The following is a 22,900-nucleotide window of genomic DNA, read 5'->3' as shown; positions in this document are numbered from 1 at the left end:
CATGTCTGCCATGCATACCCCCCGGACAGGCCTTGCACCCTTTTGATTTATGTTTCCCGATGTGGCGAGAGGGGATCATGGCCTGGCCATCACAGAAGCCTTTCTTTGGGGGCCTCCGCCTTCTCAGCGTCCAGCTTGGTGCCCTTGGCATGATTCCAGGGGCCAGTATTTGCAAAGATACCTATTTTCTTTAAAGTTCCAGGAAAGGAGCAAAGCCTAGCTGTTGTAGATTCCTTAGCTAACGACACAAACACACCAGTCTGGAGGAGTCAATTGGAGCCTTAGCTATCACTTCCCTAATGAATGATGGTGTCTTTCTAGAGGACGATCAGAGCTCTCGGAGAGAAAGCAGCCTTTAAACAACAAAAGCCACAAGGCAGCAATGAAGGGGGCATGTGTCATCACGGGAGAAGGCTAGAGCGAACTCGCACTCAAGCGCCAGGGCCTGCCGGGTACCAAATCAAACCTTTGTGACATAGGGGGTTTATTAGCTCCTGGATGATTTTGCATTTGCGTCAGCCTAGAACACCCGGACCGCCTGTTCCCTACCTCCAAGGCAAGGGCTGTGATTGGAGAGGCATTTTCCATTCTCCCAAATACTTTATGTCAGGAATAAAATGAAAACAGCTCCCCAAATCACGGCCTCCTTGATCATCCATCAGAGCATTCTGCTGAATAAGCACAACAGGCCGCTGCTGCCTGAGAAAGGACAGAAGCCAACTTGAGATCCCGATTCTGTGATGAAAAATAGGGCTTCACCAAGTGTGCTCAGCACAGCGTCGGCAATTCACGGGGAGTAAATTGCTCTCCACTTAGAAGCCGACTCCGGGTGTACACAGACCCCCCAAACATACATATGTATATACACACAGAGATAGAAAGCGAATATACACACCTGCGCAGGAACAAACATATGTCTGTACACACTGTGAGCAGGCGAAAACCAGCCCTTTGAACACCAATTTACTAATTCAGCAAGAAGCTCATTTGGCCTCTTTCTATCTGCCAGAGAAGTACCAATGCGTGTCTCTGAAACCAGGCCGAAGGGAATCGCCTGGCGTTCAAGAGAAGCATACAGTTTGCTATGAGAGCAAGACCCAGGGAAGGCCTCTGGTGCACCTGAAGCATCATGGCATAGATACGGCACCCAACTGGAAGCCCAGGCCCCTGGGTTCTGATCCCAGCTCTGCCTCTGCCGGGCTGTAGGGGCCGTAGGAAGGAAGCTCCATCCCCACCTGGTTCTTTCACCCACAAAATGAGAGCCCAGACCAGGTGATTTCTGAAGTCCTCTCCAGTTTGAAAATCATGTGACACTCCAGAAAGCTATGGAGTGAAGATCCTCATGCTTTGTCAGAGTTATGTCTGTCTCTCCTCAAATAATTAATGGGTATTTTTAAGCCTAATACCATTAGCAAAGACGTGGGAGTCAATCACACAAACATAAGCTAATTCTATAATTGATTAGAAAGTAATTTGGAGCTTTGAAGAGCATTTCTGCTGATGCTGTTAATGACTCAGAGCCGGCTCCTACTGGATTTTAAGGAGCCATACCCACCTGCTTCCAAAGCCAGCGGGGATTTTAGTCCCTGTTGCCCCCTCTACTCCAAGACAGCAATTCAGCTTTTACCTGTTTTCTTCTTTTAGGCCTTCTTATGAGGTTTTTATTTCGAACAGAGAAATGCATGGGGGAAAATGTTTGACTCACTTGCTCCAGAGGTAAGACCTGAGTTGAACGATGTGGCTCTGTGGGCAGACACACCAGGAAAGCTCCAGTGTCAGCTCTTCCTAGCCAGGCTGCCCAATGAACACCTCTCGGCCTCAGTTATCCCACCTGTATCACCTCCTATATTTCAGGGTGATTTGAGGACTCCCAGATCTGTACACACAGAGCCTGAGGGCCATGGTGAGCACACATGGAGCACCCCACACAACCATGATGGGTATTATAATTGGTGCCCCTTCAGATTTCCTGTGACAACACAGAGCTTCCCCTGTCAGGAACAGGGGGAGCAGGAGAGAAATATTGATCTGTCCTATAAAGTGCAGGCAGACTTAAGGGTGGAAAATGTTGAATGGGCAGGAACCCAACGTATTATAAACAGTTCATTTGTTGTCCTTTGTTTGGTGATGTTGGCTGCCTCTGGAATCTTTTAACTTGAAAAAAAAAAAGGAGGCCAAGAAATAAATTATTTCATTTGGACAAAATTACAAAAGCTGGAATAACTAAAGGCAGTCATGAGCAATACATCAAATCTCTGCCTCGATAAGGGAAACTGTTAACACTTTAATAGCTATGAAACGAATCACTCAATTAATTTCCCACATGCTGAAACAGGTAACAATACATTTATCTGCCAGTATTATACCCTCCGTATCATATATTTCCACAACTGTTAGCAATTTTATTCAGCATAACGGGAAATAAGTTGCACCTCATGGATTCAGGGAGAGAAAGTGGCCCGAGGTCTGCTGCCAGCTGAGCAACTTGATGGAAGAGGTTTCGTTTTTCTGTTTTGGTTCTGTTTGTTTTTTTCTCTTTCCCTCTTAATCATTTCCAATGCATGTGCAAGGTGCTCTAAGTCAATAGGCAAGGACAAACTAGACCTCCAGGATTTCTGGGCCAATGTTTTCAACACACAAGCTAGGGTCCCACAGGAAAGGGGGCCCTAGGTAGCTCCATTGGGCTCTGGGGCAGTGATGGACCTTGAAAGGGGTCATCAGGGGTCATCTGGTCCATTCCCCAGCCCTGGGCTTCACAGAAGGATCCCAACTCCTCCCAAAGAGATGACTTTCCACATCCTTAAACATTTCCTTGACTCTGAATCCAAGACTCAAAGCCATATATCTCCTGCCTTATCAATACTGTCATGAAGATGGCACCATATGCACTTCCATGGGCTCAATGCAGACTCAGTTGATAAAGGAAAGGGCAGTAAAACTATTCCTAAGAGCTCTGGAGAGCTGCATCTAGAGAGGATACGCTAGTCCCAGGTCACATTGTCAGGGGGGAAGAAAAGGCCTTTCCCACTAATTATATCTCCAAGACCTGTTGAGCCTTCATACCTGTGAACAGAAGAAAATCACTCTCCCCTACCTCCACTACGGCCCCAAGAAAGAAGAGCTCCTTCTGGGTTACTAGAATAGTCCTACCCTCCTGAGGAAAAGGAAATGCCCCAGGCTTTCTTCTTTTTCCTTTCTCAGCAACAGACCTGTAGAGACCCCACCTTGTAAATGAAACATCTTCAAGAAGGCACTTTGAAATCTTCCCCCCAGAATGTCACCACTGGGCTGTATATGGTGCTGCTTTATTGGTAAAAGAGCCACCTGGGTGAAATCACCTTCCAAATGAGGTCCCCTTAGATAGATAGCAGGAAGATCCAATTTATTCCCAGTCCTACGTCTTGCTAGGCCAACAGCATATCCACGGATAAAACCCTGGTTGGAGATCTCTCCTGCATTCCAAACACAGAAAAAGGTCCTCTGTGCTCAAAGAATAACCAGTAGGGCAAGACATAAATCCCTGGTGAAGACCAGAAAGTTGGCAGCTTACCTTGGGCTTCACCACCTTCATGAATGACCCTCTGACCAAAGCTTCCTCTCGTTCTTGTCTGGTTACTTTCCGGGCATCCAGAAACTTCAAATTGGGCAGCTTGTGCAGAACAAAGCATCTGAAAGAAAACAGAGACAACTCAGGAGGGTAGGCAATGGCCTCAAAGATCCATGCAATTTGTCTCATGCTAAGGGATCTACATCATTAGGTCTTCAGAAGTTTAGATCTTGGTTGCCGCTTCTCTTTCACAAAGAATGAACAATCACTCTTTGCAGAAATCCAAATAATTATATTTCACACACACAACTAAACCTCAAAAATATACACTAACGATTGCTCTTGATTCAAATATAGACACACACACACACACACACACACACACACACACACACACACCTGGATGAGCCAGGAGGATCCTGTATTCCCCTGCCCTTCCATTCTGGAAATGGGCCCAGCTTCTTTGCCATGCAGAAAGTTCTCAGAGAAACTAATCTACAACCTAGTTGTACCATTTGTCTCACTGCCTTCCTGTGGGTCATAACTCTCATTTCTGAGATAAAAGCAATCTTTGGGATGCCTAGCTGACTCAGTCGGTAGAGCATGTGACTCTTGATTTTGAGGCTGTAAGTTCAAGCCCCACAATGGGGATAGAGATTACTTGAAAATAAATCTTTAAAACAAAACAAATCTTCAGTTTGAAACTAAGACGGGAGACATTGGCCATCCAGGACAATAACTAGAACACAGGTTGTGATAACATGGATGACTTCAGGATAGAAGCTAGGAGCACACATAGCTGAGAAATGCTTCCTTGAAGAATCAAACAGGGACCATCCCTGAGTTACTTCCACACTGGCATGATGACGATTATCTTTACCAAGGTAAAACAAGAAGAATAAGATTCTAGAGGATTTTTTAAAATATTTTATTTATTTATTCATGAGAGAGAAAGAGAGGCAGAGACACAGGCAGAGGGAGAAGCAGGCTCCTCACAGGGATCCTAAAGCAGAACTCAATCCCAGAACCCCGGGATCACACCCTGAGCCAAAGACAGACGCTCAACTGCTGAGCCACCCAGGTGTCCCTCCAGGAGATATTAATTTAATAGCCCAATAAATACTAATGCAAATTCCCCCCAGAAAGAGTCTTTGGTGTCCATCATGGCCTCCAAGGATAAGTTAATGGCTACTTGTGTGAGAAAATATTAGGCAGGTATATTTGGAATTGATGAGAAGATCCACATGGCCACGGGATAGATATATAAACATATAAATAAATATATAAAAGGCATAGACACCTGCCTATTCTTCTGCTTCCTCAGGGACAGTTATCAACCCAGATGATTTCTGTCGAGCCCCCATACTTGGTCACTTAAAGGAACAATTGTTTAGACCCTGTCCCACTTAGGAAGAAGAGGTAAGTACCCAATGTCAAGAGCAGTAGATTGTCTTCATTGGAATCTGGCGTTTCCTTCCTATACTCAGCCTCCTCAGTGTTTACTCATCTTTCAAATCCCAACCCACATGAACTTTTCTCCTGTATCTCCAGACCACACTGTTTTCTTCCTTCTCTGTACTCCCGGGATATACCGGGAGCACCATACCACCTAACGCTTGGTTGTTTTTTTTACGTTTTTTATTCATTTTACTGGTGTTCAGTTGATGTCCTCACCTGTAAGCTTCTTAAAGGCAAGGACATTTTTTTTTTCTCATCCTCATACTCTCTCAAGAAGTAGCATTAGACTAGACTCAATAAAGTTTATTTCAGTTATACGAATATTTCTTGAGCACCTGCCTTGTACCAGGCTCCAGGTATAGAGAGGTGATTACAACACAATTCCTGCTCTTACAGGGGTTCTCGGTGTAATGGGGAAGATAGACTCAAATAGACACAGTATTGACATTCACACAGCTAAGTGCTGAGATTGGAGTTATGCACAAAGCAATTCTGGGAGCACAGAGAAAGGGACCAAACATCACACACTGGATGACTGAAAGCTCATGGCTAGAGGAAAAAGAGGAGAAACAGGAAATCTCAAGTGATGATCTTCAAAGAACCAAACCCTAAGTCAACCCCGGGCACCGAGCTTTTTCTCAGTGCAAATGTGACCTAGAGTATGTAGCATGCCCCCCTCCTCACAGGAGCCTTGGGCACCGGAGACCAGCTCCCACATTCATTAGAGGTCTCACGTCACCAGGTGGCCTCCATATACTTGCCCAAAGATCTGGATGACTGCTGAAATACCAGAGAAAACAGCTTAGTGGCTTCCCGTCAAAATACTCCTTCAAGTGACAAGACTCTTGAGTTATTTTTGAGGTACAGATTTCTTCCCCAGAAATGGCCACCCCAACATCTGAGGTCCCAGAAATTGGACTGTCCACTTCCTCCCTAGTCTCAATCTATTCTTTTCTTTCCAACTTCTCCCTGAACCTCTCCCTTCCCTTTCCAAATGCCCTCTAGCCTCCTCCAAAATCAGAAAGTTTCCAAAAAGCCTCAGATGAACTTCTCTCCTCCAGTAGAACTCCCACTGGCCTCAGTCAGTGTCAGAGAAAACTTCCATCTTCTGCTTATAGCAGCAAAGTCTTGATGACAACAGATTCTTTCAAATAAAGACATGTACAGACGGAAACAATATGTCAGGAGTGACGCTCAGAGGAGTAAAGACACCCACTAAGTGTAGGGTGGGAAAAGATGAATATTCAGGTGAAGAAAACATCAGTATTAGAAAATCAGCCAATGTTTAATGATGGAATGAAAGATGTCTTCACGGGGCTGGCAGGAACCATGATGACAACAGACAGCACGTTGTCATTTTGCCCCACTTTGGATCACAGCCCTGAAATCAAAGGAGAGAGAGAGAGAGAGGTGCTGGCTTTTAAGCTAGTTAAAAATGTTAGATGACAAAGAGCTGCTGTTTTCAGAGCACTCTTCTTATACAATCGAAGAAACAGCCCATGAAATAGGCTGCCACTCATCCCTGAAACTAGGGCTGACTTGGCTCCCATCCTCACGGCCAGTCTGGGGCTTCTAGGTGGTTGATGCCTGGAGAGGTGTGAGGGACACCAGGAAGGCCTGGCCCAGATAACTCAGCCTGAGACTCAGCCCAGGTCCAAAGATCCCCACCCAGAGATGTCTTCATACGTGCACTCACACAACCAGTAATTGCTGAGCTGCTACCACCCGTCACAAACTGTGCCAGGTGCAAAGAATAAGGTGATTCGCAAAACAGACGAGGTCCCTGCTCTCAAGGAGCTTAGAGTCCAGCACAGACATTCTCAAACTTAAGAGGGCATCGGCAACCCCTCGAATCTGGCTTGCTGAAACACAGATCACAGGACCTCACCCTCAGAATTTCTGATTCCCTACATCTGCCGTAGGGCCTGGAATACACATTTCTAGCAAGTTCCCAGGCAGGGGTGGCGAGGCTGATGCCACTGGTCCTGCTGCAAGCCTCTGTCCAAATAAAATTAACACCATGAGGAATAACAGCTTTGAAATTACGAGGTTGGTGACGTGATAGGGAATCTCCCTCCCAATTCTGCTGCCAGTCTGCCATGCACCATATCTGGTACAGAGGGCGCGGAGGGCGGCCACCTCCAACACATCTCTCTGCCCCTTGGCGGTTTGCAACTAGCTCCAAACACCCCTGCCAAGTGATAAGTCAGTGGGCTCTCTGCCCGCCTGTCCCATCCCGGGCTTGGGAGATCTATTTCCCTTTGTTCTAGGTCGTGTCAGGGTGTCAAAAGCTGCAGCTTCCATCCCGGGTATAATACAAGTTTGCCATAAAAATACAACCAAGGATTCCCGGAGCCACAGAATGAAGGCCTTTACAATATCAATTCAACCCTTGTAAATTTAATCCAGGGTTATTTGTTGCACCAAAATCTCTTTACCGTGATGTATTACTTAGTTACTGGGGTTATCACAGCCGTATCCTAAAGTTGCATAGTACATAAAACACTTCAGTTAACAATGCGAGAAGGCTAACTCCCCCAGATAACCTGCAATCACAAGGGCTAGTCCAGATGACATGCCTCTGTCAGCTTCCACGAGCTATTGATGGTTCAATCAGTTTGTTTTGAAGGTAAAGTACAACAAAAGGGCAGTAAACTTATTCAGACTGTCAACAGGGGCTATCGGGAATGGGGCTTGCAGGTAAGTAATTCTGGGTGTTTTAAGGCTATTATCAAACAGCAATGGTTGAAGGAAGAGACAGCTACTAATAACACAGAAGGCAGCCATCATAAACCACTTTATGGCAGAAACCCCCGTCCATAAATCCTGCGACACCCGGAGACAGCTTCAGATTTATAAAACTGCTTGTTAAGCCAGGGCCCTGCTTAATGAAAAGAGATCGGTCTAAGTTCTGAGTCTCACGTCCCTAGCTCCTGAGGGTGACTCTAATTTTCCTGACCTTCCCAAGGTGGCTGGGCCAAAGCCCTGGGGCTGGGCGCTGGAAGTCAGGGGCGCTCTGGCTGCGATGGGGAAGGTGAGGTCATCTAGAAGAAATCTGGGATGCTGGGAACGTGTGCGAAGGCTCATCATTCGTTTCTGTCTAAAAGCAGATTCTCTAAAAGTGCGACCCGCACACAGAGCCCTGCAGGTTCTCTCTCTTTTCCTACGGTATGCTCCCTTTTCTTAAAGGACTCCTCTGAGGAGACACCTACACACTGGCAGGGGGAGAAAAGGAAGAGCAGAGGGCCTTTTCTGTTTGTTTTTGCTCCCAAATCAATTTTCTCTGCCCAAATCCCAAAGCTCTGGCATTTTTCATCTAGACTTCAAAGGGAGAGGAGGACACTCTTCCCTCCTGCTCAAACTGCTACCCCAGGGGGTGCTGGCTGCTTCCCGGGGAACACCACACAATCCCAGAAACACCAAGACGGCTCCCCAGTGTCTGCTCCTGCGGTTGGCTACCATGTTTCTTCCTCTGAGACTCTACTAAAGAAATACCAAGTTTCCAGATCCTAAGGGAATCAGAATGCAGGGTCCCCTGGAGGTTTTCCCTACCTCTTTCCATTTATGGCAACATGGAATGCCCATCCTTCCCATGATCTCTTGCCGCCTTACTGCCCCCGGGCGTGGGGGTTGGTGGGGAGACATGGTGCAAGCTACTGATGATCCACTGGGGGCCTCTGAAGTCAGCAACGGGTCACCCAGGAACTGTTCTCAATCATCCACAAAGCCTAACAGGATGGAGTGAGCACGCCAACAAAATATCAAGCTGCTCTGCTTTTCCCTGCATTACCTCAACCCCGTTTGGTAACACTGGTTACCTCATGCTAATCAAAAGCACTCATCAACCGCTAAATGCGTCTGACTAATTGTCAAAAGTTAGCAATGGCTGAGATGTAGCTCAGTAAAGAAACCCAAGCTTATTAAAGAGACGAAAGGGGGAGAAGATGAAACAGAGGAGAGGTCTTCACAACAAAAAGCGTGGAGACTGACCGGGTAGAGGAAAGGGTCCAGACTCTGGGTTTATTTAGCTTGTGTGATCTTGGTTCAGGCCACCTTCCTGAGCTTCGGTGTCTCCATCTGCATAATGAGGAGAACGGGCTAGATGACGCCTCAGCCTCTCTTAAGCTTCAGCCTGCTTGAATTCTGTGTGCCTCCAAGTTAATTTCCAATAAACACATCCATAGCCTCCTTTCTTATTACTCCAATTTCCTTATATAACCACCCCCTCACACCTCCAGGTAAAAGAGGACTGTGAGAAAAAGTCAATAAAGACCAAAGAGTAATGAACAAACACTGTGAGTGGAATAACTCCAGATGCTCAGAGAGATGACAATGATCTCACTCTAATGAGCCGAGGTGAGCTCACCTACAGCATTAATGAATGCCTGACAACTGGCAAAGGCCAGCTGATTTTCCTCACAGTTCACCGGCAGCATGTTTGAAGTCTCCGTGCAAACAATACACCCACAGGACAGAGCAAGGCCCTCTACAGAGGGTAACCAGCAATTACTCTGTGGGCTTCTGTCACTTTGATCTCTGGGTCGTGACCTTTGCTTTCTTGTGATCTTCAAAGCCCAGATTGTAGATTAGCTGGAGAATGCTAGCTGGGTTATGTAAGCCACAAGTTTAACAGCTCCTATTCGGCTGGGAAATGGTGGCAGCCCGGGACAGCCAACAGACTGCGGAGGGTCCCTCCCTCCTTCCCTTTGGCTGAGTGCTACAGACACTGGGCAGGCCCCGGGCTGCTCTCTGTGAGGGAACAAAGGAAGGGTGTCACGTTTTAAATAATTTAAAGTTGTGAGAAATACAGAGGGGCCTACTGAGGAAGCAGGAGGAAGGAGAGGCCAAGCAGAGATTGGAGTGGCAGGAGGGAATGAAGGAATGGCAGGAGGGTTTGGTGACAGAGGTAGAGCCAAGAGACCATGAGACCAAATCCTGCAGTTGAGAAGCCAGGCCTAGCTCTTGCGTACTGTTGACTTTCACTCCATTGTCTTTCCTGCAGGAAGAAGAAAGAAAAGAACTGCAAAGGAAGACGAGAAACAGACCACTCCGCGCACCCAAGTTTCCCATACGTGACTCATTTTTTGGCTGGTGTTGAATTCCACAGGAGGCCTCAGGTGGTTTCCTAGTATGACGGCGGCCTCCCAAGCCAACCAAGCTCTGCCTCACCACTCTCTTCCCTCCCAAATCCTGAAGGCTGCTTGTTATCATGTTCACCTCCATTCAACATTCATCCCAAAATAGTGGCACAGTGTGTACACACAGCAAAGCATGGGCAAGTTCAAGCTGCTATAATAACAAGGCAATGGACATTTCTCAGCCATGAACTGTGATGAATGGCAAAGAAAAAACCCCAGGCGTGGTTCGCTCCTGCCCCAGCAGGACCAGGGCACCGCTCAACAACTTGGTAGTATGTTCATGCTCACATACAGATTTAATGAGCCCGTTTTACGGTGGGGATATGTGCCAAGAAAATCCAACTGTCTGCACAGGGGGTAAGGAAGGAAGGAGAAGGGGTAACCTTGGGGGATGGGAGGAAGGACTCAGCAGAAAGTGAAGCATCTGTGAAGCCATTTCCAATAACTCCATAAATCTAGTCACTTCCCACTTCTGCTCCAGTGGTTGGCCACAACGTGACCTAAAAGTGGGCTGACCTCTCTGAAATCAACACCTCCCGGAGAAATGAAACAGACGTACTTGTTTTGATGTATGGCTGGGTGACATATTATAAATATTACATCACATAACCACAGAGGATGCCAATCAATAAGAAATTTTTTCAGACAGCACTAAATGAGCCATGGGTTCTTGCTTCTGAATACACTCCTTTAAGGCTCCTACTATTGCTTAAATGATTAATAGAAGACATATTGTCAGAAAATGTACTTAAAGTGAAAAACAGTAAACTGTAGAAATATCATTCATTTTTTAAGCAATTTTCTAGTGAAAATGTCACATAAATTTACATAGAGGCCCTACTATTAGGCTCTGGGTAACAGCTAGAAGGAAGGCAGACCTCATGCTTTGTAGGAGGAAGGGGCAGGAAAATATTTTGCCAAAAGGCAAAAAAAGAAGGAGGCTGCATTGCCTGGTAGAAACTCAAACACTACAAGAACTCTGGATTTAACAGCCGTATTGTAAAACCCTAAAATTTCTCAGGGGCAAATGAAGCACAAACTCCAAGATGAAGAAAGCAGGGCTGCTTACAGACCAGAGAACAGAACTACATCATATGTACATTTATCTCATCCAAATGTAAGTGTGAGAGTGCTTGTCAACCAGAAATAAAAAATAAAAAAATAAAAATGAATAAAAAAATTTTGACTCGCTAGAGAATAGGCCTACCATTCCACTCAACCGTCATGTGCCGTGCAGTGAATGTGTGACTGGATGGGCACACATGTAATGTTCCTTCCAGTGTTCCTACTTCCTGTTCCTCTCAGAGCGTGAGCATCTCGCCATTGTTGTGGGTGATTTATGGACTTTCTAGGGTAATTCTGACTAGGTGTGATTTCAGCTGTTATGTGGCCCTTAGAATCCAGTTCCTCGTGGCGACTTTGCCATATGTGCATGAACAAACTACCTTCCCAGCCCCCCATCCCTCAAGCCCAACAGAACTGGAGTAATGAGGTCGGGCTGAGTGGGTGCCAGTGCCAGCACACGAGATAAATCACTCCTCTAGAACCCAGCCCTCCCTGAAGGATCAGGACCCAATGTCCACCACTTGGATTGAGTCTGAAGGATAATCCCTTGCTTGTTGACTGTGTTTGTTGACATCAAATGGGTCTGAATCCAAATAGGCAGTGGGCATTTGAGGTACCCAGAGGGCCATACATCTCTCTATAAGCACTTGGCTTCTCAGAAGAAAGAATAATATTCAAGCTGGCTCCAGCAGGGAGTCTGCTTGAGATTCTCTCTCTCTTTCTGCGTGTGTCCTCCTGCTGCGTGTGCTCTCTCTCGGGTAAAATAAACAAATAAATCCTTTTTAAAAAAAGAATTAAACACAGAAATCTAAAGAAAAAAGTCAAATGAAAATTTCCTAAATCGTGCTTGGTTTTCTAAAAATGTTGACTAAAAGAACTTTCTTGGACTTGTTAGACCCTTCCAAGACACATCTTATAAATTACTGCAAGAAGATAAAATATGTTTTAAGAGACCCCTTCATATCTGAAATCAGGCTCCTAAAGGCTTCAGAGTTGATAAGAGTGTTAAAGAAGCAAATTAAGTTCTAAGCGATTAAGCAACTTACAAGGTTGATTTAGAAATGTGTAACTCTTCACCTGCTGGATATTAATCATATTTCTCCTAACAGAATTGACATTCAAATCTGCAGGGTCACATCCAAATGAAAATCTTCATAATGAAGAAAGACTTAATATATTTCTTAAAAAGTAGGGTCAGAGTTTTATTCTAAGATGATTTAAAATAGTCTCAGACCCCTTACAAAATTAATCAAGAAACCTAGAAAATGAGGCTAAAGGTACACAATGCTTCCCCATAAGGAAATATAAGCAGATTCCTGCTGTAGCTTTATGTGTCTTTGTGTATATGTTTTTAAAATATACAGTGTTCAATAGCCTTCAGTATCTCCTACAGCTTTGCCTTTATACAATATGAACTCCACTGACTTCATTCCTTCATGGATCACCACTGATTTTTATAGGAGTCCCAAGAGAACAAGTTTCTTTCAAACCATTATCTTCTTTCCCTAATCCTTCCGAATTTACTATCTAGCAGCCTTACCTGCCTTACATTTCCCTCCTTCTTTCCCCTCCCCTGCCCACACTGATTCAGTGAGGATGTTACTGAGAGCTTGTATCATAATGAAGAAAGAGGCTACACATATGAAAAGATCATCTAAAAACATTTGCAAAACAACAGTCAAGAATGAAGACACACAACTCAAATGAAGAAAATTATAAAAGGAGTCTAGTGAAACTGGTAAGCTCAAGGAGTCTACCTAAAACAGATGACTTTGGGTCAGGTATTTCAAAGCACATGGTTTAGTAGTAGAGAGGGGGGGAGGACAAGCATTTCTCCTTAGAGCTCATCAAAGCACGTGGTTGGTGGACAGTGAGGCATAGCTCTATGGAACAAAGTTATGGGCCTGCTGGGAGTTCCTCTTGGGATCCCATATAAGCTCCCTCATTTTCATGGGAAGTGTCCTCTCTCTAAAAGGTGACTCTGAGGCTGACCACAGGAAAATCTTATAACATGGAGCATGGGTAAACAAAATGTAGCCCATGGGTCAAAACTGGCCCTCTCCTTGTTCTTGTAAGTAAAGTTTTATTGAAACATAGCCCTGCGTCTTCATTTACAAATTGTTTATGGCCACTTCTTCACTACAACAGCAGAGTTGAATCATTGTGATAGAAACCATATGACCTTCAAAGCTTTAACATACTTATTACCCAGCTATTTACAAAAAAAGTTTGTTAACCCCTGGCCTAGACCACCGAGCAGATTTTCATGTTTCTTGGTTTCTGTGACCTTGATGGAGGGAGACAATAGTTATAGGTTATCAAAAAGTTAAAGTTTAGTATTATCATGAGAAGTCCACTGATGCTTACCAAACATCTATTATGTATCCCATAATGCTATCCCCTTCGAAAGATGCTATTTGTCCTTTTCCCACCATGTTCAAACCCCTTAAAGACTCACCTGTATCTCTTATAGTCTTCCTCATCTTTTTCCAAGCTGACCAGCTCGTTGGGACATGCCACGTTACCCAGCAGGCTGAGGTACTCCAAAGCTGGTGTCACTTTTGCCAGGTGATCAAGCAGACACTCCAAGTCAGTGATGTGTCTAAGGTTAAGGATTTGGGCCCTGAGAGACAAAAGGCCTAGCAAGGAACACAGACTCTGTCAGGCACAGTGCAACAGCGGACAAGTCCAGTCTGCTCCCAGGAGATGACATGGGTGAAGATTGAAATCAACTGAGCTGTGAGGTCTCTAGCGTGGCTAGTTTTTCACTCCTGCTGGAAACACAGCCCAGCTATTCTCTGGGCAGGTAAGACTAAATCCAAATCACTTGAGAGAGAATAAATGAACGTAAGTGTTGATCGCGCTTTTCATTCCTATATAGCGGTTTCCACGTGGTAAAGTATTTGGCTATTTGTAAATCCATAAAGCTATTTTTCTAGTAATGAAAGCAAGAAATTATTTCCAAAGTCCCCAATAAAGGAGTAATTTAAGGGGTAATTCATCATTAAAACATCCAAGAATGGCATAGATACAAGCAGGGACTGGCCTCCTCTTACGATCTGAGAGCCTGGGGTAGAGCTAAGCATTGCTCAATAGCCTCACTGGTGGCAATAAAGCACTGAATTAGGGGAAAAGGAGAACAAAGCTAGGAAAAGACAAATGGAGTAAGTTAGGAGACATTTAGTCAAGCCAGGCAGGTCAAAATGTATTTGAGGATGAGAATCTGTTGTGAAACTAACATTCTATGAGGAGAGCATGAAAGAGAAAATACCAAAGAAGGGCATGGTAGGGAGATTATGCCATGATCCACTCCTTCAATGGGATCCACTGTTCCATCAAAACAAATGCTGAGACCACCCCGCCACCAAAGCCAAATAAGTCAAGATTCATAGATTCAGGTAATCACGGGTATTGGGTAAGGATTTAATGACAACCTAGCTGTCACATCAATACACGTGGACTCCTGGCTTGAGCTACATGCAAAAGAACTGAGGCCTAAGCAAGGTGATGACTAGACAGGCCATGAAAAGAGGTCATGACTACCAGAAACTTATGGAAGAGAGAGGTCAGCCAATATCAGCAGATGGAATGGGGTGTTTGCACAAACAGGGGCTAAGCCTGTAAGGGTGAATGCAGCATCTAAGAGTCAAAGACTCAGGGTACAGTGTCCAAGAGTGAGGTCCACTTGGCCTAGGAGAGGAAGGTAGAACCAATGAAAAGGGATGTCCTTACTCTGTCAGGATGTGATCTCACCATGGGGTGTTATCTCCATTTCCTTAGATTTCATTTCAACTTATCAGTAGAACCCTAAATCCAAACAACATCAGAATCCATTCCCTAAGGTATCTGCTGAGGGGGGGGTCACCAAAAAGTACCTTGTTCCATCCCTGACAACCCTAAGAAAGAAAGAGCTTTTCCCCTGGGACTGAAACTTCCTCAAATTTTTTTCCCACCAACCCAATTTAACAGCATAGGGTCTCAAAGAACAAGGCATTCTTCTCTTCCACATGAGGACCCTTCAGATTGGTGAACCTCCCATATCTTCCTTAAATCTTATATTCTCCAAACTAAGTTCTGTTGAGCATTTTTTATACACAGGTTCTGCAAACATCCTATGCAAGACTAAGTGCTATACTGTGGGAGTGAGACAGAGACAAGGAGAGGGACAGCACAAGCCAAATAGAAAAACACTAGTGCAAGAGGAGCAAAGCAGCTCCTCTATCAAGGGCTTCAATTTGCCAGCATCGTCCTCATTTCCTCAACAAGACAGGACAATGGACATAAGATCCTTCAGATCTTAAACAAATAATGTCTGGGAATAACCACAATGGACCACTGAGTTTGCTCCAACCCTCTACCCCTCACATTCCAAGGGGCAGTAGGACTTATGCCTATCAGGCTGTCCTGAAGCCTCAGGCCCAGGCCCTCATGCCAGGGGAACAGCCAGACAAACTGATCACTCTCACTGGCACAGTATTTCTTCACGGGACTGAGAGAGAGTAGGCTGCCAAAATGGTGCTGATATACTGACCTGGGTGTTTCAAATTATTTATGTCGACAATGCCCCTAGAGAACCTAGGGGAAGCCCTTTCCACTGTGGATGAAGAGGTCCAACCAAATCCTACTGCTCTTGTAGGGACGAACCTCTTAAACCTTGTTTATTTTTCATCTACTGTATGCAGGTGGGAATGGGAAGGAATGGAACTCAACACTGGCAAGACATTTAAGTTGAAGAAACATTGGGCAACTGAACTGGACTGAAATTCCCATTATTTCTCAACATCGGGTGAGCAGTGATGAGCAGAGTCACATGGCATTGTCCAGGGATGCAGGCTTCAGATGTACACTTACCACAGAGCTAATAAGGCTTGGGTGTGAGGGCTCCTTGCTTACACAGGTCCCTAGCAGGGGGTAACAGAGTCACCTGGTCATATATTTCTGTAAAATTTGCAAAAGTAGGTGATTGAAACTGCCCTCAGCTAAGATCACTGTCTCTCTCCACTGAAGTACGTGTAGTGCATAATTTATATAATTAGATAATAAAGTCATAAAAGCATTTGCAGAAAAAAACAGGTAAAATATTTTTATATAGGCATGTCCAGCACAAAAAAATTGTTACTTTTAAAAATATTTTTATATCGGTGTTGTCAACTTGGAAGTCTTTAATTTGCTTTGATATATTTTTATTCCAAATAAACATTCAAGCCTAATTTTGCATTCATAATTATGTAGTCTTTGCCTTTAAGAGAGTATCACCAAATTATGTAAGTTTCACACACAACAAAATCTGGATCTGCCCCTGAACAGGAGGTTGTAGAGACATGGACTCACTCAAATGTATTGGTCATGGAAATATCTTGGGCAAAGGGTCTACAGGCTTTAAGAAGCTTCAGTCATCCTTTGCCAATGAACCCAAGGAATGGAGCCTGCGTCATTTAGGGTATTTTGTGTGGCAAAAGCTAGCCCACCTTTTCAGCCCTTTCAGAGACCTGCTAAATAATCGTGTGGGCTAAGTCAGGTGTTCTCCCCCAAATCCACACTAGCCAGGAACCGCTAGTACCTACTCTGTGGGTGCTCTGGACCAGAACTTCATCATTATGTTGATATCATCACTGGAGGATAAAAGACGAGAAAGAGTTTTAATTGGTTTCTTGGTCTCCTGGGTCAGCAAGGACAAACACAGCCCTGTCTTGCCTGGTTGGGAGCTCTGAGATAGAATTTGTCACATTCTTTTTTTGTCAAGTTGCATAGAAAATTAACCAGAGGCAATCAGCAGAGGGAACTTGGTGTCCCTGACTAATGAAGACCAGGGCAGTAGAGATACTTACAGGGATTCTCCTAAGCATGACATTTCCTCCCTCCTCCCCCCCCCCCATTTTTAAAATATGAAGCTATCTGGCACAGTTTCAACTCTCTTCAGCTGGATTCTAGCACACACCTGGCTTCCCTCATCAAGTCTTCTCTAGAGTACTTGACATTTATATTTTTTTCAGTGTTGTCTACAGAAAGTTGACATTGCAGAGTCCAGCTGTCATAGGTACACTTGCCAAGGGAGACTTTTTGCAGCAGGCTCAAGATCAAAGCAACGTCTTGCCTTGGAAGTTTGGAGCATGAAGGAGGAGCAGAGTCTTCTGGTGTCGTGTCCAGTTGCACAGGTCTGAAGCTGTTTCCTAGGTGAAAATGGGCATGAATCCTCCCTCTGTGCTCAGGTCCAGGTCAAGGGGGAGTGCCTATTACACCTGGGAGGGTTTCAACAAGTGCTGATCCTAATATAGGATTTCTGAATCCTAACTACACATTCTGCACAATATATTCTCATTCTGACTCACATACACATCCGAAATATTACATCCAAGTGATAATTTAGGAAATGGGGGGGGGGTGTCAAAGTCACACAGTCAAGTGGAAGAGTGCAGATTCAAACCTAGGTTCTAAAGAAATTGCATTTCATGATTCCTAATACAAAAAAAGAATTTAAAATACTGAAAAATGAGGAATCCTATAGGCTTTCATGGGAGACCATAGGTATTGTCATCCAGTTGTATTCTGTACCTCAGTTACTTCCAATTTGGGTTTATTCATTTAAAGCACTGAGACTTCCACCATCAGTAAAAGATACCAAGAAGTTGTAAAGACTTTGTTAATGAAGCTATGTCCCATAGATACATTATGCCATTTAAATCTGTCAATAATCCTCTGAAATGTCTATCGCCTGTTTTATAGATGGAGAAACGGAGGCCTCAGACAAGGCACAGAGAATTCCCTGAACAAAAGAGTAAATTGCTGTGGGGCATCTAGTCTGGCCTTCTGGCTCAGCTCACCGGTCTCCTCACCACAGCCCAGCTGTACAACACGTCACACTATCTGTTCTTCCTGTTGGTCCTACAATGTACACTGTCTCTTCATACGTTTGCTGAAGCAAACAGGGAGACAGAAAAGGAAGGAATTAAGTGTGATGTAAAATGAAGTCAGCTTCTCAGCCTTCCCCCACCCATCCCAAAAGGGAGAATCATTTCATTGTGTAAAGTATCTATACTTTCCGCATATCTTGGTTGTTTTGTTATTGGGGGTTGGGTATTCACACGGTATGGCTGAGACCATTACCAAGTACCCAACCCTATGGGAGAAGAGTCAAGGATAGTGTGTGTATGGCATGGGCATCTGTGTATAAGAGAGAGAGGATATGAGCATTGGGGGAGATAAGGTCAACTCCAAGGCCAGTGACTACCAGGCCAGTCTAAATGAACCAAAGGAAGAAGAGTAAGATAAGCTATGAACCAAAAGATGAAGAGGTAATATGGGAAGTCTAGGCTCTAAAGTATACCAGGACGAGACACCAACACGGAGAGCTGAACAGAAGTGGAACAAAGGGCCAGCAGAACAAAGATAGGAGGTCAGGTAGGAGATATGCAGCCTACAAGTGAGGCATTGGTAGACAGAAACATTTTTGCCAGATGCTGGGTTTGGGCTCTGAAATCCCTTTCAGGAGCTCCATCTACAGCTGGGAACAGAACTGGCATAGGAGGGGCAGGGGCAGACACAGGCAGATGACTCCTTCTGCATCTCAGTTCTTCTCATGCAGTGATTTTTCCCTCCCTTAGGTTTCAGGATCTGGGCGTAGGAATCAACATGCCTGGGTTCTAGACTGAGCCCTACCACCGATCATCTATGTCATTTCCAAAATTCATACTCTCTTAGTTTTTTCATAAAAAATGGTACTCAACTCACGGAATGATATGAAGGTAACATTAACTTATAAAAGTCAAAGAAACACTCTAAATCTATACTCTGGTCTTGGTCATAATGTGGCCCAAGTAAGATCAAGTAAGCTTACACAATTCTCTAGGATAATAATAGCAATAATAGTGACCCTTATGTAGAACTTAGAATGAGCCTCACAACAACCACCTATAGGGCAGGTACTGTTATTGTTCCAATTTTGCAGAGGAAAGCAAAGCATCTAGATGTTAAGTAACTAACTAGTCCAAGGACATGCAGCCAGTGGCAGAGCCAGGATACAAGCCCAGGAAGTCTGTCCACAGAGCCTGTTGTTGATCACTATATGACAGTCCCTCCTTCCAAAGGATAAAAGCAGCCTATAATCCATGTTCACAGAGTCCAATAACAGAGCATTGGACAGACATACCTCATTGAGAGTAAAACCAAATGGAAAACTCTACATATGCAAAAACAAAAAAATTAAAACCAAAACAAACTTTGCAGAAGAACTTCAGGTAGAACTCCATTTAACAGTAAGCTTTCTAATATATTTAAAATACGATTCCATTTCTAGAAAGAACTCATACTTATCTTTGTAGAAGGTCAACAGTTACTTGATTCTAGGTCTCTCTTTACTACAAATATGCCATAAGTTCTTAAGGAGATAAGACATCAAGGCCCGTGTGTAGGATTGTTATAGGAAGGAGGTATGCCTCTTTGTATACAGACCTGTATAGTCCCCTATCACACTGGCTCTACATCTGGTATGTGACTTGCTTTGGCCACAGGGAAGCAACAACCTAAGATGCAAATAGGGCTTGAAAAGTACTTGTATATTCGGGCTTTGCTCTTGGAACACCTGCCCCACGTGGAGAGTCCTGTGCTAGCCTAGTGGAGGCATACTGTTCAGCCAACAACCAGGACCAACCTCCAGACATATAAGTGAGGCCATTTCAGAGCATCCAATCCCAGCCAGGTCTCCAGATAACTGTGGCTGCCCAAGGACCCAAAGCAAGATCCATGGAAGAACCATCCAGTTGAGCCCTGCCCAAATAGCTGACATACAGAATTATAAACAAATAACATATTTGTTGTTGTAAGCCACTAACTTTTTAGGTAGGTTATTACACAGCATAGCTCACAGAGTCCAAATCCAAGGCATTTCATGGAGCAGCAATAGTAATTTGGAACACAGTAACTGTTAAAAGAGTCTGCAGTATTTTCACAAGACAACAGAAGAGTCAGTTGGCAAAAAAGGTGGAGTCAGAAGTATTAGGTTACGAGAATACCATATGGTGTTACTCTTGCTTTTACCTGGCTTTCATTCTATGACTTCTGGGTCAAGTATGTGGGGAAAGCAAGCCAATCTTCATGATCACATCAAAAGACCAGAGGAGACAGATGTCATGCTGCATCCTGAAAGAGCCAACTAGTATCTTTTTAATCTACTGGTAATAAAGTACTTCCCATCAGCACAGCAATATACCTGGCCAGCTTTACAGCTACACATTGCCTTTGGCTTCAGTTCCTCCCACACCATCACCATTTCCTTCTCAGCATTATTGCTACAGATTGAAGAAGCTGAGGAATGAAAAGGGAAAAAGACTCAACCAATGACAAAGAAAATCTCTCAGCACTGTAGAGCCAAAAGGCCTGCTAATTTCTTGTGATAGCAACACCGAGAACACAACCATCCTCTAGCCCAATTTATTCCTTTAAGAATTAGAAACATATATCCAATGGAATATTACTCTACCATCAAAAAGTATGAGATCTTGCCATTTGCAACAACATGGATGGAGCTAAAGAGTATTATACTAAGTGCAATGAGTTATTCAGAGAAAGACACATGCCATTTGATTTCACTCATATGGAGAATTTAAGAAACAATAAATGAACATGGGTGTGTGGGGGGAGGGGAAGCAAACCAAGAAACACACTCTTAACTATAGAGAACAAACAGATGGTTACTGGAGGGGAGGTGGGCAGGGGGATGGTTGAAATAGGTAAGGGGGATTAAGGAGTGCACCTTCATGAGCATCAGGTGTTGTGTGTAAATGATGAATCACTAAATTGTACACCTGAAACTAATATTGCACTGTATGTTAACTAGCTGGAGTTTAAATAAAAGCTTGAAGGGAAAAAGAGGGAAGGGAATGAGAAACTTCCTGCACAGCAAAGGAAACCATCTATAAAATGAAAAGGCAACCTACTGAATGGGAAGAAATAACTGCAAATCATATATCTGACAAAGAATTTCTAAAATATATCAAGAACTGGGGCACCTGGGTTGCTCAGTGAAGTCAGTTGACTTTTGATTTCAGCTCAGGTTGTGAGATAGAGCCCCACATCAGGCTCCTTGGTCAGTGGGGAGTCTGCTTGAGGATTCTCTCTCTGCCCTCTGCCCCTTCCCCTGCTTGCTCACTCTCTCTCTCTCAAGAAAAATAATAATAATAATAAAATATATGAAAGACTCACATAAATCAATAGCAAAACACAATCTGATTTAAAAATGGACAAAAGATCTGAATAGACATTTTTCCAAAGAGGACATACAGGTAAGCCAATAGACACATGAAAAGATGCTCAACATTACTAATCATGAGGGAAATACAAATCAAAACCATGAGATATCACCTCACCCGTGTTAGAAAGACTTTTTTTAAAAAGCTTATTTTAGAGAGAGTGAGTGCCTTTATGGTGAGGAGGGGCAGAGGGAGAGAGAATCTCAAGCAGACTCTCCACTGACCACAGAGCCCAACACGGGGCTCAATCTCATGAGCTGAGCTGAAATCAAGAGTTGGTCACTTAACCGACTGAGCCATTCAGATGCCCCAAAATAGCTTTTATCAAAAAGACCAGAGGGGCACCTGGGTGGTTCAGTAGGTTAAGCATCTGCCTTCGCCTCTGGTAATGATCTCAGGGTCCTGGGATAGAGCCCCATCTCAGGCTCCCGGCTCAGGCAGCAGTTGCTTCTCCCTCTTCCATCTGCCCCTCTCCCGCACTTGTGCTCTCTCTCTCACTCATTCTCTCTCTCAAATAAATAAACTCTTTAAGAAAAAAAAAAAAAAGACCAGAAATAACAAGTGTTATGTGGAGAAACAGGAACCCTTGTGCCCTGTGACTGGGAACGTAAATTGATGCAGCCACTACAGAAAACAATAAGAGGGTTCCTAAAAATATCAAAAATAGAAATACATCATGATTCAGCAATTTAATTTCTGGGTATTTATCCAAAGAAAATGAACACTAACTCAAAAAGATATTTGGGGGTGCACGGGTGGTTCAGTCCGTTAAGTGTCCCTTAACGGGGACTCAGGTCATGATGTCAGGGTTGTGAGATCCTGCCCTGTTGCAAGCTCCATGCTGGGCATAAAGCTTTCTTAATATTCTTGGTCTCTCCTTTTCCTTCTGCCCCTCCCCATGTGTATGCTCTCTCTCAAAAATAAATAATAAACATTTGGGGCATATGGGTGGCTCAGCAGTTGGGCATCTGCCTTTGGCTCAGGGTGTGATCCCAGATCCTGGGTCCTGGGATGGAGACCCACATCAGGCTCCCTGCAAGGAGCCTGCTTCTCCCTCTGCCTGGTCTCTGCCTCTCTCTCTGTGTCGCTCAGGAATGAATGAATGGAATCTTTAAAAACAAATAAATATAAAAATTTTTAAAAATTTAAAAAGACTTCTACATTCTTGTGTCTATTAGAGCATTATTTATAGTAGTCAAGGATATGAAAACAACCTAAGTGTCCATCAGTAGTTGAATGAAAAAATTATGACATATACTTTTTTATATAATTATAATATGATAATATATAATTTAGCCATAAAAGGGATAAAATTTTGTCATTTGCCACAACATAGGTGAATCTTGAGGGCATTATGCTAAATGACATAAGTCAGAGAAAAACAAATACCATATGATCTCTCTTACATGGGGAATCTTAAAAAAAAAAAAAAATCCAGAGGGAATTCC

The 22,900-nt window shown here is 44.0% G+C and overlaps 1 protein-coding gene and 1 long non-coding RNA gene across 14 annotated transcripts in view; one reads left to right on the top strand and one right to left on the bottom strand.

The window, feature by feature from the left end:
- The window catches only part of LRMDA (leucine rich melanocyte differentiation associated), a 1,018,367-nt gene that overhangs the window by 426,889 nt on the left and 568,578 nt on the right, over positions 1-22,900 (bottom strand). For 12 of the 13 annotated variants that reach the window (XR_013377862.1, XR_013377863.1, XM_077895121.1 and 9 more), the window contains 2 exons: positions 13,667-13,801; positions 3,551-3,668 (listed from right to left, as the gene is read on the bottom strand). Coding sequence is in view for 11 of the 13 variants with exons in the window: in XM_077895121.1 (XP_077751247.1) it covers positions 3,551-3,668; positions 13,667-13,801 (253 nt within the window). In the remaining 2 variants the exon portion in view is untranslated. Of the gene's footprint in view, positions 1-3,315; positions 3,453-3,550; positions 3,669-13,666; positions 13,802-22,900 lie in introns of those variants that run through there. The other variant, XM_077895125.1, reaches the window with a different exon arrangement.
- Positions 9,817-11,290, top strand: LOC144311835 (uncharacterized). The gene is made up of 3 exons (XR_013377337.1): positions 9,817-9,911; positions 10,008-10,500; positions 11,165-11,290. It is a non-coding gene; the product is annotated as an uncharacterized LOC144311835 (long non-coding RNA).

The sequence above is a fragment of the Canis aureus genome, chromosome 4 (assembly GCF_053574225.1).
Source record: "Canis aureus isolate CA01 chromosome 4, VMU_Caureus_v.1.0, whole genome shotgun sequence".
NCBI classification, from domain to species: Eukaryota; Metazoa; Chordata; class Mammalia; order Carnivora; family Canidae; genus Canis; species Canis aureus.
Note: the sequence above shows the minus strand (reverse complement) of the source record. Positions and strands in the feature narration are given on the sequence as shown.